Source organism: Diceros bicornis, chromosome 5, assembly GCF_020826845.1.
Source record: "Diceros bicornis minor isolate mBicDic1 chromosome 5, mDicBic1.mat.cur, whole genome shotgun sequence".
Lineage (NCBI taxonomy): Eukaryota > Metazoa > Chordata > Mammalia > Perissodactyla > Rhinocerotidae > Diceros > Diceros bicornis.
Window position 1 is genome coordinate 57,418,669 of NC_080744.1, and position 17,249 is coordinate 57,435,917.

Here is a 17,249-nt window from a genome sequence, read left to right on the forward strand (position 1 = left end):
GGTACTTACTTTAGGTTGCTCCCATCTTCATATTAGGAAGAGTGCTTGGTACTTCTAGACTGAAGTATGATCTTTAGAATGATCTGAAGTCTTACTCTACCCAATGACCAGAGGCTCCTACCACATGGATTATATTATCTATAAAACTGTTTTGAAGAAACCATCAACCCAAACCACAATTTTTGTGCCTGTCTAGGAGTGCCATTTGTGGTACTATCCGCATGAAATAAAATATCTTTCTTATCTTTATAAAGGAGTTTATTTCTGCAGCAAAAAAAAAAATTCCCAATCTGACACAAAAATCAGCCAGTCTTTCGAGGTTACTTGGTTCTCTCCACCCTCTTCCATAACTTAATTAATTAATTAATAAAACAAAATTTCTCAGGGTACTGTGAATAAGCAGTTGCTATTACATCTCTGCCCCTATAACTACACATAACACACAGGCCCTCAGTATAGAGTGAATATGCTTTCCCTCCATAGCAGGGGAGCATTCGCATTGCTTTGAGGAATAGTTTTGGGGATGGGCAATGTTTTTGTTTAAATTGTTTTGTTTCGCACATTCTCAGGTTGCTGTTTTAGAAGTAGAACGGTCCGTGGTTTATGAAGATGATTCCTGATATATTCCCACTGTAGGCCCTTAAAATTTAAGCACCTCTTTTTGCCTGGACTCTCCCAGACATGAATAACAAAGAAAATGGCACTGTTGAATCCACCGTTTGCTTGGGAAGGTGGTATAAAGGCAGAAGGAAACTGTCAGTGAGCTCTGGTGCATGGGCCTGCAATATCTCTGATGGCGCCGTTTCCACACTTGCAGACTGTGCTCGGCAGACAGGTAGAGGAGTTGCTGCGGGGGTGAGCGCACCCTGCCGCTGTAGCCTGCAGTACTGTGCCTATTCTTGAGCTCAGTCAGACCTGGATGCCTTTTCTGCAGGCCTCTGTGTGATATGTTTGATATATTAGGTTGTTATTTAATCCAACTATATATCAAACATATTCCTACAGTGTCTTGCCCTGTCTCCGGGGGTTCCTAATGTAGTTTATAAGGCAACAGGAAAGAACATCACAAGTAGATTTAGAAGATGGAGTGCTCATTACATTTCATTATATTATATTCCATTTCTTCTTGTAGCGCTTAAGCCCTATATCAGTATTGCTAGGTTATTTTATTTTAGAAGCAAATCATCATTATTGATGTTTCATGAGAGCTTGAGATATTATGTACAGCTTAGTTTTGTGCAGTGACGAATCTTTAAGGGATATGCTCGGCGGAAAAAAAAAGGAAGTTCCAACCCATGTTTATGACATGGGATAAAGGTCAGGATTATAATCTCCAAACACATCAAGATTTATATTTCATTTTAGTTCATTTTTATCCTCATCATTCTTTAATTTAGAAATTATTAATTTTCATAATCAAGGTTTCAGCAAAAATTCAAGCACAGCTTAACTATCTGTAACTTTCCTTTCCCCCCATAATAATAAAATGTATAAACCAAATTGGCCATACCAGCTGTATGGATGGTGAGTCATTGAGCTTTATACAAACCTTGGTCAGGGCTGAATATATCTAATAAAGATAATGTAGACTACAGTCTGTCTGTTGAATTTCCTGTTATAGGTTAACTTGTCAGTAGAGGTTGATAATATTTAGAATAAGCCAACAATCAGAAAGTAATTCCATAGCCTAATTGGGTACAACAGGAAGTTGGGGATTATGAAATATTTTTCCTGGCATAAAGCAGCCTTCTTTAGTTGGCTTTGGTCTCTTCCTCACAGAAGAGCTTATGAAATGTGTCTAAGTTCATTCTGATCTCTTCTCTCTCAACTAAAGACTATGAGCACTGCTTTCTGGAAAGAGAACTGTTGTGCTAACAGCTCAGTTTTTTGGAGCAGAAGAGAAGTGTTCTTTTAAAGAGCACTCCTGAGCATGTATAGGTAAGCAATACCCCACAGGCGTGGTGACCCGGTGGTCTGAACAGGTGGCCAGGAAAGCTTTACCTTGTTATATCCAGGAGCCGTCTTCAAGTTGCTTGCAGTGACTGCACAGTGACAGGTCACAGCAGCACCAGAGAAGTATGACACGGGAGGGAAATGCAGTGTTGGAGGACTGGCTTCCAGAGTTGTAAAGTGGAACCTGTCCCTGGGATCCTTTTCCACTGAGAAGTGACCAGTAGTGTGTGTCAGCAGGAGCTCTTTCAGATGGTTTTAAAGATGCTGCCAAAATCATTGCCACCTTCACGCAGCTAGAGAACGTTGCTTTGGGTTTTGAGTCCAGTTTAAGTTGTTTAATGAAAACAACAGATTTTCATGGAAAAGAGACAGCAAGTTATTAAGAATAAAGACAAACACAATTTAAAAGGACCTTAAGGTAAAGCCCATTCATTAAAATTGATATGATTTTCTTGTTTCTTTTGGTAATTTTGCTGTTGACAAGCATGCTATACTGATTAGTTGGGTGAATGGGAAAAAGCAGCCAGATGTTCAGAGAGGAAGAGGAGGAGCAGATACAGCATTTTCTATCTGGCTGAACTGTGGGCTTTGAGCTCATCTGCCACTAGTTGGGTCCAGGCCAGGTGATTAAGGGGTGTGAAAAGCGAGGTGTGGGGAACTCAGCCAGCACGTGTTTCTAGGTGCCTCCCCATCAGCCGAGAACAGTAGGTCTCAGCAGGCCCTCCTCAGACACGTAGAGGATTCCTATCAAAGGAGCTTATGATGTAGCAAATTTATCTGATTAAATCTTTGAAAATTCTGTTACCTTTTCTTATCGATGCTTCCTAGATAGACTTTCAAGTGCATTATTTTTTGAGAGCAGGACAAAATCTTCAGAATTTTTCTGTCAAATAGAAATTGCAATTAAAAAATCATTTCAGTGGTATTATTTTTCATTGAAAAAAAATAAAGTAATAAAGCAGTGGTTAACCACTGCTGGGAAAACCCTCCCAAGATACTCATCATGCAAAGCTCAGACCCTTTCCAATGGACGCTGCATGGACATGCATTTATTCCACATCTGGACGCAGAGGGTGGTCCCTCCCCAGGTTGCAGGCATACCCGTTTGGCAGTGCTTTCTCTCTGTCACCCATCTCGTCTGTCTGCTGTTTCCCTGAGACCAGGCCAACCTGGGGGGCACCAAGCCAGCTGTCCAGGTCTGGGCTCTTGGCAATTCCAGCTGTTCTAAGAGGTTTTCCTTTTACTAGAACTAGTAAAGGCGGTGGTCCTAGAGACAACCCAGCCATGGGTCCTCCAAAACAGAAGCTGATCTGGCTCTTACACAATTTGGGTCTTTGAGTACAGGCTGAGGTCTCCGCCAAGCACCTCTCAATTCAATACCAGAAGCAAACTGGTTGCAGCCAAACTCGCTACAAAAAAAGGAGAAATGTGGCTGCCTGTTCCACTCAGGCTTCCAACTGGCAGGAAAGTGCCTCACTCGTGTTATGGGAGTTCTTGGTGTTGGCCTGCTTTTTTCCCTCAAGGACATTTAAATTATATGCAAAATGTCCACACTTAAACAAAATTCTTTGGATATAATTTTTTTTAAAGTTTCTGATGTGATATGACCTTGTTTTTAATAGCAAGCATTCTGTAAGACTTGCAGTAACGCTGAACAAAGCCCAATCCTAGCTGGAAAGATGACACCATGAGTTGTAATCTGGTTTTTGTAACCAGTTATGAGAAAAGTGACCATTGTGTTTATCAGCTCTCAGCAAGGCAGTCCCTCAAGGGAGGGTTTCAGGGAAGGAGGCAGAAATCAGAGCAGTGACCTTCTGGCCATCTCCTGTGGTGCCTTCAGCTCCTTCACCTTCGAGTTCATTGTAGAAGGGGCTGCAGGGGTGTAATTCACAAAGAGAAAGGACCGTGGGTGGAAACTGTCTTCCTCTGCCCAACACGTGCCCAGGGACCTGTGAGCGAGGAGGCTGGTAAACATGCTGCCGGAAGGAGGCAGGGGTCTTCCATGTAGGAGGCCAAAAGAGAGGAAGGAAGAGAAAGTGTAGTGCCTACTTACATTAGTCAGCACCTTCCAAGAAAGGTTTAATTTGGGACTATAACATGTCGAAGCTAACGGACCAGGAGAGTTGAGTTTGCTCCTCAAGTTACAAACAGAAAACTGATTAACTGATACCTAAAGAAGAGCAGCGAATCCCCCAAAGTCATGCGGTCAGAAAGTGCAGAGCAGTGACTAAAGCCCGGATTGTCCATGTCCTGCTTGGGTGTCAAGGGAGAAGCTGGAAGCAGTGCCATCTGTACACTTGGTTTCTCTTTAATTTGTGTCTTTTATATAATTATTTTAGGTTGTAATCAGAAGTGGCAGCTAGAACCTTTATTAGAAATATGGGTGGATGAGGCCGGCCCTGTGGCTTAGCGGTTGGGTGTGCGCGCTCTGCTACTGGCAGCCCGGGTTCGGATCCTGGGCGCGCACCGACGCACCGCTTCTCTGGCCATGCTGAGGCCGCGTCCCACATACAGCAACTAGAAGGATGTGCAGCTATGACATACAACTATCTACTGGGGCTTTGGGGAAATAAAGGAGGAGGATTGGCAGTGGATGTTAGCTCAGAGCTGGTCTTCCTCAGCAAAAAGAGGAGGATTAGCATGGATGTTAGCTCAGGGCTGATCTTCCTCACAAAAAAAGAAAGAAAAAGAAATATGGGTGGAAAACAGGGTTCAGAGAGAAAAACAGACTAGCTTAGCCCAAAATCTAAAGAACAATATTTTGAACCACAAAAAATTTATGTAGTAATAGAAATAATAATGAAATTAATTGCTAATAGGGAGCATTTACTATGAGTCAGTTATGCTCTATGTATATTTATAGTTCACTTATAGCAACCTCATCAGATAGAATTGCTGCAAAGATGTTCTCAGAATCCCTGAAAGGCCAAAAGACAATAAAAATGAGAAAAGGCCTTCCCTTTTCCCCCATGCGTTTCACCCTCCTTTCCCCTCTCCTACCCCAGTGGAATCTCAAGCTCCTGAAACGTGAGACATAGTGGAGCAAAACAGGAGTTTCAAATGTTCTCCCAAGCGGGGGCAGCAAGGGAGCCAACACCAAGTGTGGTCTTCCTCAAGACAGATCTCACCAGACCTCCAACTTTTTAAAAGGGGAGCTCTGCAGAAGATCACCAAACAGGAAAAATATCAGCAAAAGAATGCTTAGACCTTTCTTGAAGCTGCCAAAAACCCAAGGTGAGGATAAATACCTCCTTGGCTAGAGTCTACTTGATGGTCCGGGAAAGGCAATTGCTAAGAGCTAGTGGTGACCTGGCCAATAGCCTTTTCCAGTAGAGGGGAACGGGGAAAAGAACATCGTACAAAGGATGAGAAGATAGATTCAGTGCTCAGAGGCTGTGGTTGACACTTTCATTAAGCAGAGTAGATTCTTAGTTTGCACACGTTACTCTTTTTCCCGGCACTGTTTTGTTAAGCGAGTCTCTTTGTAAAATGCTGAAAATGCTGCTGTTTACATTTGTATATGCGTGACTAAATGTCACAAACTATGAATGCCAGTGGAGGGATGCAGGCAGAGTGTACAGTTAACAACCCACAGGCGTGAACGGGGCAGGAGCCAATGCATAGATGTGTGTGCCTTCGTCCCCCAGGAGTCAGGAATGGACAGTTATTAAAGTGGACGCTTACTCTATGCATTTTTCCATCTCTAACTATGTAAACTGTCCTCTGGCTGAACTCTAGAACTTGGGAGACTAATTTTTAATGGATACATTCATTCAAATAACGTTTATCACGTGGGCTTCTCTGCTTGATTTTGTGCTCAGGAGACCTAAGTTGGATAAAACACAGTCTGTGCCCTGGAGGAGATCACAGGCTGGTGGGATTCAGTTAACTGGTGTCTGCTGTCCTTAGCCCAAGCCAGCAATTCCCATGGAGTAGCCTGTACCACCTCCATTAGAAATGAAGACTCCTGGCCCCGCCCCAGACCTGCTGAAACAGAATCTGCATCTTTAACTAGATCCTCAGGTGATTCTGAACAAGGGCCGTCAGTTAATTAGCCCATTTAATGAAAGCATTTCCTTAAGTTCATGGTGTCCTGTGCCTCCAGATTCCTCACGGGGTCCCCCTGCAGCAGCTCCACATTATTGTTCTTATTCTCCTCAATCTCCCAGCTACAGTGGGTTTTGTTCTGTTAACAAATCCTGCATTTTAATGGTGATCTTCTTATATAGGAATGTCCTTTGAAGACCAAGCCAATTCCATTTCTCTCCTTTTTTTCCCGTGTGCTTAAGCATGTGTCCTCCCCCCTTCTGTAGCTCTCAGCATCCTTCTCCCAGATTCCATCCTGGGGGAGCTAAAGCTAATGGGGACACTGACTGGGGTACTTTGGCTTTTCACCAAGTCTCCTTGGCTTGGGGAGATGCCATTTTCTCTTAGGCTACAAGTGGTGTGGTATAAGGAAATATCGAGTGTTGATGTCTGTTTTCAGCAGGAGAGATAGAATGGGCGTTTGGTCTTAATGACCTGGCCTACAGAAAGATACTGATCCAGCCGATAGAAGGCAGGTCTCCTCGTGGAACTCTGCCCAGACTGCAGCATCTAAACATTTGCCCTTCATCCCTGTTGTCATGCCATTCAGCTTTATCAAGCCTTCTTGGGCAGCTCTCCACGTCTCCCAGAGATAAGGCTTTCTGCAGTGTCCATTTTAAAGCATAGAGATGTTATGGAAAGAAAAATAAAAATTCATCAGAGGGCATTACAACAGTTACCATTGCAAGAAAAATCTGTGGGTGTCAAAAATATTTCCAAGTTGAATATCTATTTCAAGCATGTATTTTACAAAACAACTCTGGGGCAACGGAAGACGTGGGAGAGGGCTTTCAGATCACTTGTAATAAGATGATTCTATCAGATCTATCGATGCTTGGCGTTAGCGCTTAATTTTAAGGAAATTCCATTTTTGCGAATCCTAAAATTTGGAGAATCATAAATCTGCTGATGGAGTACTCCACACTGTGAAGTGGACTCAGTCTTAGAACCCATAGCTGAGGCTGCCTGAGAGGAGTCTGGGAGACTTGGAGAAGCCACCATGGGTTTCCGTTTCCTCATGAGCAAAATGAGGAGGGGCTCCCTTTGGACTCAACAGTTCTGTGATTTCCCCAGCGCCTTAATCTGTTATATGCTTGACTTTCTTTTACAGAATGAATTTCCAGAAAAGCTCTTAATTCAAGGTCATTGAATATATAGATCTATATAGATATCAGAGCCTAATGCAGTTTCTTTGGGGCCTATGTATAATAGTTCCTTTTATGCCAGAGTGTCTCATAATGAGTCAGTTTTGCATTTCAGTAAACAAATTTTATACTCCATCACTACGATAGGCTCCCTTACCCAATAACAAAGGAATCCAAACTGAATCCACTAGAACTGAATCCATTTCTGTCCTGAATGCTCCTAGAGCAAGACTTTGTCAGAAATAAGAAAGAATATACAGCTTCTGTCTCAGAACTTCTAAAATGATGCCATTGTTCTTCAGATCCACTAGATGTGCCTTGAAATGATATCTTGATAATATGGGTTGTAAAAATGAAAATGAGATTAGCATCTCTCTTGGTTCAAGATGTGGCCATAAAGAATAGGGAACTGGAAAAGAATTGTATCCATGTATCCCTCCTGTCTGATGTTTCATTTGGAGCCATTAGCAAGCTGACTTTGACCCTCTGACACAAAGTTGTTCCTCAGCGATGCCCTAAGTGGCCTAGGCTGGTAAAAACATATCGTTATGGAGTCAGATTTAGGTTTAGATCTGGTGTCGATTCTCATGCTGCCACATGACCGTGGGCCCAATACTCTACCTCCCTGAGCCTCAATTTTCTCACTGTAAATATAAGGATAAATATAACTACAGTATAAGATTTTCCTCTTTTTGGTGAGGATTAAGTTAATGTACATGGAAGTGCCTAACAAAATGCTTGGCACATAGTAGACACTCTTAAAAATGTATTGCTGTTGCACAACATTGCAAATGTACTTGATGCCACTGAATTATACACTTAAAATTGGTTAAAAGGGTAAATTTTATGTTATGTATATTGTACCACACACACAAAGAAAAGTATTGCTATACTTCAGCACAATCTTTTAATGTCTAAAAGGTACTAGCCACATCTTCAACATTCTGCGACTGAAGGGGAACTTAACCACATTGACTTCGATTCACAGAACATTAGTGCTGGAGGGGACCTTGGAGGTCGTCTAGTCTGACCACCAAAAATTGTGATGTTCCATCCTGCCCCACCCAGGATTAGGGTCTTCACACTTACCCCACTTCCTGAAAGCTTCTCGTCAACTTTCCAGGTTGTTTTGGCAGTGTGGGGTGTGGTGGTGGTGAATTTAGAGCAGAGCCCTAAGGGCCTGACAACACCGATGCAGTGGTGGCCAGTGTTCCTCCCCAGCTGGAGCCGTGCTTCGGGTTTCCAGGGGACTAAGCAACCTCCACCTTGATGTCATGTAGCCTCAATTTCTTCCCCACCACTGGTGATCTGTGGTTGATATGGAACTCTCTCTGTGCTCAGCCACAGAAATATGAATGCTCTTTTACTTTTTTTACCCAAGAAAAATAAGGCTTTTCACAACTAATAGCCATCTTTCCTTTTTCAACCCATTTTTGAGCCTTAAACTCTGGGAGAGTATGCCACTCTTTGGATTATTGATTACTTTGATTTTGGTTGTGATGCTGATGGGACCATCTGAGTATATTTTATTCACGATGAATTTGTCTCTTTAAAGATTCTGGTCTGGAAAAAGTCTGTCTTGGAATTTGCTGATTTAAAATTTGTGTAGGATGTCAGTGCCGGCAGCCTGTCCCTTTTGGAGTGGGGGCAGGGGGAGGCAGCAGATGGAGAGGCATCCTGCCAGCTCAGGCCTTTCTGCCCTGGGTGTGGTCTGTCCACAAAAAGCAGTAGGCAGATGAAGAGCCAGGTTCCCAAGCAGTAAGTAGTTTGGCAGAAAGTGCCCTCTGTGGGTATGAACTGCATGTGATGCTGTTTTCTTTTGGTTATAGCAAGCAGATGAGACCCTCGATTTTGAAGAACAGATCTTGGAAGCTGCTAAGTCCATTGCTGCTGCCACAAGTGCCCTGGTCAAATCGGCCTCAGCAGCCCAGAGGGAGCTGGTAGCCCAAGGAAAGGTGGGTAAACCCCGCTGGGCAAGTGGTGGAACGTTCACGCAGCGGGAGCCTCTGAGGGCCGAGGAAAAGGTGGGAACGCTTGTGGCCTGACCAGGGAAACCCGTGCTGTGCCTGTGCCTTCCCTCACTGAATTACCCATCTTTGCCCCATCTGACTGAGAACTCTGTTTGCTTAAACCTGACAAACACAATGAAGGGTTTGGCTTCCAGGCCTCTCATCTGCTTCTCGTTAAGGAAAGCATTCCACTGCAGGCAGCGCTCCGGGCCTGAACAAGACGTTTATATTCCCACTGTACATTAGGCTATTTAAAGACATAAACTGTCATATTTTCCTGGTGGATGGCTATATAAGCACCGTAGTCAGGGACTTTGTAATACCATTTTCCAAGTCCAATTGCTCCATTCATTTTTTAGGATTGTCGAGCTGAATGCTGTCCAGCTCTGCAGTTAGCATTTTCCCGAGCCTGTTGGTTAAAAGGCCAGTCTGGTTTTAAGTCTGAGATTTCTTAGATCTGCTTCATCTCCAGTCACCTATTCCATCTGCATTAGCGTGAAAACATAGTTCTTTTTCAGTGATCCAAAGGATTAATAGTACATTAGACTAATCCTGGGTATAGGAGGGTCTTCCAGTTTAAAATACTCCCTGTGTCCTGTTATTCCCATACAACCTAGAACCGCCGCATCCAAATTGTGTCTTGCAAAGAGCCTTTCAAATGCAGAGGCACTGCAGAAATCCTCTCAAGTTGTGGGTTCAGGAAATTTGGTCACCGGAATTGTCAATCACTTCTGTTTGATATTAAAAGGACTTTGCTGTCACTGTACATATAGACAGATATGATTGTGTCTTGACCTAAGAACTTGGAATACAGGCAGGAAGTTATACCCGACCAGTGGGCGTCCATCTTCCTCCAGGATGTCTCTTGTGAGCTTAGCCATGTCTTAATCCAACCCACATGCTTTGGCTCCTCGCTCTAAGCCATCATGTGGTGTCTTATTTAATATTAATGTATGCACGTCTCCCTAACTGGTGCACAGTCTGTCCCTGTATGCCTCACTTACGCCCTATAGATGGAGCAGAGGCTGACCTTACTTATCAAGCACTTGTTGACCGATCAATACGTAAAGACCAAAAAGGGATCACTGAGAAGAACATCCTACCTAAAAATTTCAGTACTGATAGGGCTGACTGTGTGCCAGACACGTTGCTGGATACTAGAGAATCTGACTTGAACATGGCGGAGCCTCCGTCCTTCAAGGAACTTGTATGTTCAAGCTTTAAAAAGTTGGTAAAGGAGGTTCAGCTGGATTTGGGTGAACTATGGGCTTATATGCAAGACCTCGGCATTTCACCTGACGTTCACCAAGCCCTGAGGTGGTGCCCGGAATTGGGACGGATCCTCAATTTCGTATTCAAACTGAGATACTCATCTCCTACCTCTCCAGGCGCCTCCTGCAAGTGTAAAGGCACTTCCTCCCATAGCTACTCCCTCTACATCTGGACAGAAAACGTCTCACTTGTGGCCATAATTTCTAACTAGAGACAGAGATGCTCTTACTTCTCTCCCCACCCCACTCAAAATGATGTGTATTTCTGTAAGACACGGATCTGCACTCAATTATGCTGAAGGAAATGCACCAGCCTTTTTTGCATCATCTCCCAGAAAATCGCAGCGTGGCTTTAGGGTCAATAATCAGGAGAGATTTAAGTTTCCCTTGGCCTTTGAAAGAAGACACCTCAGTGGCTCCCACATTTGAAATGGAGAAAGATCGGCAGAGGAAATAAGCCCGGATCCATCATTCCTGAGCCGTTTTCCCAGAAACACAATACCTAGCAATTAAATGGAGGCCATTCTGAGCATTTCAGATTGACTTCTTGTGGCCCAGGTGGACCAGCCAGGATGTGCTGGTGCAGTCTTGGAGTGGCCAGGGTCCCACATAAGAGGGGGTGCTCCATTCTCACACCAGTGCTGTTGGAGGGAGTCCCCGGGGGGTGCTGCGTGTCTGATGAGATGTTTCTCTCTCTAGTTCCAGGGCAAGGTAGGGTCTGAGGGGCTGCAGGCCCCCCTGAGCCTTCCAGCTCTCATTGCAGATTTCTAAACTCCACTCTAGGTGGGCTCCATCCCCGCCAATGCTGCGGACGACGGACAGTGGTCACAGGGGCTGATTTCTGCTGTGAGTCGCCTTCTCTTCCTCCCTATTTGCCTTTTGGATCCCCTGAGGGAGGTTTGGGCTTTGGGTCACTTCTTTATTGACTGTCCCCAGGCCCGGATGGTGGCAGCTGCGACCAGCAGTCTCTGTGAGGCGGCCAATGCCTCTGTTCAGGGACATGCCAGTGAGGAGAAGCTCATCTCATCTGCCAAGCAGGTCGCAGCTTCCACGGCTCAGCTGCTTGTGGCCTGCAAGGTGAAGGCCGATCAGGATTCGGAGGCCATGAGGCGGCTACAGGTAATGGTCACTGATGCTGGTGGGAAAATACTCCTGTTGGAGCGGGTAAGTGTCGCCAAAGGGGACAGTCTCACTTCCTTGGCATGACCCACCAGGCCTTCCATCAGCCAACTCTGTCACACTTTTCTCATCTTCTGCCACGTGTGGCCATGCATCCTTCTGCCACCTGCTGCCCCACCAAACTGACAATCTCTACGTGTGCCTTCTGGTCTCATGCCTTGGGGCCCTCACTCACCCAGAGTGTCCTGGCCCTCCTCCCCACCAGCCCAACCTGATGAACTCCTGCTCATCCTTTATGACTCATCTCCAAAATCACCTCCTCTGGGAAGTCCTCCCTGACTCCTGGGCCTCAGGCAGTTAGTCTGTCCTCTGTCCTGCCAGAGCCCCTAGCCAGATCACTCTTAACGGTTCCTGTTACCTGGTACCACCACATTAGCTTTATATCTGTCTTTGACAAGGCTACAAGCTTCTTAGGTACAGGCACGCGTCTTTATCTCTGCATCTCTCAGACCTAAGATGGTGCCTGTTTCAATGGAGGCCCTTATTAACTGTTTGCTACAGACTGGATGAAAGGACTGAGGAATTTATATGAGGCTGTTGCTAAGGTTTCCCAGATCCCAAAGAACATGCTCATGAAGGTGACCATCGAGTCCTTCCCAATACATATATGTTTTCATGATTGTTCTAATTATAGAAATATCTTAAACACAATGAAGGAAATGTCTGAATGAAAAAAATCACACAGCCTCAACATCTTCACATGTTAAGCGTTACCGTGTTTTTCTCTTCCTGTTTTTATCTGTATACAAAATAATTTTGTGTAGTTGTAATCATAGCAAGAGACATTCTGCTTTTTTTCACTTAACATTTTATCATGATTATCTTTTTCTTTGAAGAAAAGCCTTCATAGTTTCTCTGTGCAAATCTAACTGGTCCATTCTTCATGAGTCTCATTTTTAATGATTGCATGATATTACATCAACTGATTATGCAAGAATTCCCTATACTTTGAACATTTCATTTACAATTTTCTAGATTTTCATTATTATAAATTTTATAAGGCAGATTATGTTGCTAAAAAAATGTTTATATAAGTCATGAATAAAATCATAAATGGCAGAAATATTTGAACGATTGAACCAAAACTCAGAACTCTCGTTTTGTTTTGCAAGTCCAAAACTGCATTTCTGTTTGGTCCTCATGAGCCTCTTTCTCACCCACCTCCCTCACCCTCATTTGACTCCTGGGATAAACCCAGGGGGACAATGGGGAGCTGCATGTTTGTGAACGTGTGGTTCATGGTTTTAGGAGAACACTTTTGAGGAAAACATCCTGAGTTGAGAGAGACCTGGGTTCAAGTCCTGCCTCTGCCATGTACTAAGTGCATGATCTTATACAAGTCACTCAAAACTTTTCAGGCCCTAGTTTGCCTCCTCTGGAAAATGTGGATGGAGATACCTGCATTGGCTCTTATGAGAGTCACGAAATGTGAATGTGCTTCTGTAAGCCCTAAGGATTTACACAGCTACAGCACAGCACCACTCCTGTTATCACCATTAGTGCTGGAACTGGACACTGCAGTATCACATCTGAGTCCCTTCCAGTGACCCAGAGTTTCTCTGGGGCTAGGCAGATCTATGTTCAAATCCCAGCTCTATCACTTACTAGCTGCAGGATCTTAGATAAATGACTCAACCTCAGTTTCTGCATCAGGAAAGTGGACTAATGATTTCTGACCTCATAAAGCTATTTGGAGAATAAGCACATGATGACTACTTGTCAAATATTAATTGGCTTCCCCTTCCCTTCTTATGCAACCCCTGATAGTCCCCATTGGTCACTTTAGATCACCAACCAGATGAGCCAGTTAACTTTGAATGAGAAAAACTCAACTTTCTGATGACTAACCCACAAGCACCAGTCCTTGACTCTGAGGGGCCTGGGCAAGGAATAATGGAGGGTTAATGAATCCTTGATCACCATTAGAAGAAAATCCCAAATCACAGGGGGCAGAGGACAAGTCTCCGGGGCCATGCTTCGTGAGCATTAAGAGTAAGCCAGTATAGGCTGTAGCCCTTACGGAAGATCTAGTCTTCACATTGAAAAACTTTTCTTTTCCTTCCTCTAGTGATCGTCCCATCCTTGAGCACTGAGTATAAAGCCCAGCTGTGACTCTAAAAGTACGTCTATAAAGGCCCTAGTTACTGTGGGGCTCCTGCCCTCCCAGGCAGGGATATGCTGTGCTTTCATAGCCTTTCAGTCCCCCAAAGAGCATTCAGTGAGTGCCAACCCAGGTGGCCACTGTGCCGGGTGCTAGGCATGCAAAGATTCGGGTCACAGCCCTACCCTCAAGTTACTCACTGTCCAGGAGGGAGAGAGGCAGCCCCAAGTGTGGTGAGGGCTATAAAGAAGCCAGCACACAGCACTCCAGGAGCATTGGGGGAGGGTATGGGTGATGTCTGAGCCAAGTCTTCTAGTATGTCTGAATTGGCTGGGGAGAGGGAGGTGGTTTTCTAGACCAAGGAAGCAGTCCCTGAGTGTGCTTCTGTTAACACACATATCACATTACTACAATCATTTATTTACAGAATTATAATTCCCCTCAAAAGTATGTGTTCCTTGGGAGCCAGAACTGTATCTCATTCATCTGTGAATGACCTAAGGTTAGGTAGGTGCCAATGTTGGTAGAATCAATGGATGGGTGAATGGACAGACAGATGGATAGAATTAATGGATGGATGAATGGACAGACAGATGGATACTAACTAGAGAGAACTTCTATGTTACAATTGGATGATAAATTGATTCATAGTCTCATATCTGTTCTTGCTGGATCCAAATAGCTGTTTCTAATGATGTAATATGTGTTTTGTTCCCTCTCCAGGCAGCAGGAAATGCTGTGAAAAGAGCTTCAGACAATCTTGTTCGTGCAGCCCAGAAGGCAGCTTTTGGCAAAGCTGATGATGACGATGTCGTAGTGAAAACAAAGTTTGTAGGGGGCATTGCTCAGGTTTGTGATTAAATCCAGACAGTGTTTACTCCCAAGATGGGCCTTGTGTTATAACAGAGACACAAAATAACAGTGACTTAAACAAGATGGAAGTTTCTCTCTCCCTCACATAACAGTCTGGGTGTAAGCAGTCTGATGTGGTAGTTCCTTTGTGTCTGAGACCCAGACTTCATCTGCCTTATTGCTTCACCATCCCTGAGATGTTGCCCTTGGCCACTTGGACCAAGATGGCTCATAACCATCTTGGCTTTCCAGCCAGCAGGAAGAGAGAAAGGAGGGCCAGGCATGAGCCTGAAGTTAACATACATCACTTCTTCTCACATACCATTGGTCAGCACTTAGTCACATGGGCAACCTAGCTGCACAGGAGGCTGGGAAATATAGTGTTCTTTTCTGAGTAGCCATGTGCCTAGCTGAAAATCAGGGATTCTATTATAGAAAGGGGGAAGAAGAGAAATTGGAGGACAGCAATATTATCATTTAAATAAAATGATGCATTTTATTTGGAGCGGCTACCTACTCCAGATATTTGCCCCTACAGACAGAATGAATGACGACCCCTTCCCAGAACTTTTATAAGAGTAGATGGAATTCTGACTTAGGCAGGATTGCATTCTTGTGCGTGAGAGTGAGGAGGAAGCTTCAGGAAATCAGGCCTGCAGCTTTGGGTGTGTGTTGATGTAAATCCATTATAGAAGATTGGTTTTCTTATCAGCGCCAAGAGCACTGAGGCCCCATTACTGAGATTACTCATTCCCATGCCTTCTTTAGTGCTTCCTGAACCACTCCCTGTGTTTGGAAATACACAAGATGCATTTTTACCAGAATCTTTCTTGGTATACTAGTTCCAAGAGAAGTGCCATGAAGAAGGGTCCCTGATCAATTAAGTCTGGGAAATACTGCACTCTATACCCCACTTCCAAGTCTCACAGTGATCATTAGCCTAGTAGAGGCTCTGAAAAGGCCTAGAGGAAAGAAATCTATTTTGCTTTCTTGAACACAAACTTACCTGCTTCACACAATAGCTATTAACTGATACTCCTCGGATCATACCTTAGAAGCATGAAATAAATATATGAAACCCTTCTAGTGGTTAAGGATTCCAGCTTTTGTTTCAAGAATGCCTGACCCAGGTCCTGCTCCACTAGCTAAGGGACTTCTGGGAAGTGGACCCACATGTGTCAGCTTCAGGTTCCTCATTGGAAAAATGCGACATTCAATAGGGCATACTTCACAGTGCTTCCACAACAGCGATGGGGCACTCCATGTAAAGTGCTTACACCCAGAGCCTGGTGCATAGTAGGGATGCAGTAGATGTTTGCTATTAAATCTGTGGCCAGAAGTCAGCTTATTTTCTTGAGTCAATTGGGTCATTTGTCTCAAATCCCAAACTGGCCTGAAGGCCAGTCTCCAGAGCCAGGAATACATATTACCAGTACACGCTGTATCCCATCATAGCGGAGGCTGTGGGAGCTCATGAGGCAAGCAGTGGAGGGGAAGGACAATTTCCTAGCAAGTTTTAGATCCATCCAGCTTGTTGCTTTCCTTCTAGATCATTGCTGCCCAGGAGGAAATGCTGAAGAAAGAGCGAGAACTGGAAGAAGCAAGGAAAAAACTGGCACAGATCCGCCAACAGCAGTATAAATTCCTACCCACTGAGCTGAGGGAGGATGAAGGCTAAGGCCAGAGTCAAGATGTCAAGCCCCAGGGGACGGCTCTGCACGAACTGGTCAGACAGTGTTCCTGAGAGGCTGGGCACTTACCTGGAAACTGCCTTCCTCCCCCTGGGGCCAGCCCAGAGCCCTGAGTGCTCATTCTCACGTCTCTGTCCTGTTGGGCACCAGCTGCATGATCGTGATGTCACACGGTACAGTGTCCCACCCACAGCTCCTCCGCCACCTCCCCTCGTGCCTCACCATATCTCAGGAGAGAGGGGCGCACGTTTCGTGGACTGTTACCAAAAAAAAGAAGTCAGTATTATGTCGTTCTCAGACACTTGTGCTTTTGTTGGTCCTTCTCTAGGCCTGCTTCTGGGCCTTTTGTGAAATCTTAATAGGAAAAAAAATAATGGCTTGAGGAGATCATTGATGTCATAGATATTCAAAGACATTCTTCTTCTCAAGAGAAGATGGAAGTTGGAGTTGGACACGGTTAATAAAAGCCAGAAACATAAACCAGTGTGGACTCCAGGAGGGCAACATGGGTCATCCTTCTGTGTCTCGAGCACTGGCTCACCCAGAGGGTGAAGAATTCCTGCTCCTGTTTGCACGCTTTCTTGCCTCAATGTGTAAGCCCCTTGTACAATCTAGACACGTCTTGTATTCTGTGGCCCAGAAAATTGAACGATTATTTTTTTCCTCCATGATCCAAAGGGCAGAGGTATGGGGGACTGTCCGGGCTTGGTGAGTAGGGGCTGTAATAAAATGTGTGGGCTCCTTACTCTGCAGAGGCTGTTTCAGTTCATACAAATTCACCTACACGAACCCACGTCCCCGAGATGACAGTCAATACAACATCCCCTCTTAATCATTCGAGGTGGGGATTCAGCTGGAATAAAGCAATTCCTTGGTGACTCCATCTTCCAGGTTCCACACTGGCTCCTCTGCTCTCAAAATGGTCAGAATTCAGAATTAGAAGACATCTATTTAAAAATCTG

General features: G+C 44.6%; 1 protein-coding gene across 6 annotated transcripts in view; it reads left to right on the forward strand.

The window, feature by feature from the left end:
- The window catches only part of TLN2 (talin 2), a 419,612-nt gene extending 402,580 nt beyond the window's left edge, over nt 1-17,032 (forward strand). For all 6 annotated transcript variants that reach the window (XM_058541740.1, XM_058541736.1, XM_058541742.1 and 3 more), the window contains 5 exons: nt 9,014-9,139; nt 11,248-11,310; nt 11,401-11,583; nt 14,468-14,593; nt 16,146-17,032. In XM_058541740.1, coding sequence (XP_058397723.1) covers nt 9,014-9,139; nt 11,248-11,310; nt 11,401-11,583; nt 14,468-14,593; nt 16,146-16,274 — 627 coding nt within the window. In that variant the 3' untranslated portion in view covers nt 16,275-17,032. The remainder of the gene's footprint in view (nt 1-9,013; nt 9,140-11,247; nt 11,311-11,400; nt 11,584-14,467; nt 14,594-16,145) is intronic.
- The last annotated feature ends 217 nt before the right edge of the window (nt 17,033-17,249 follow it).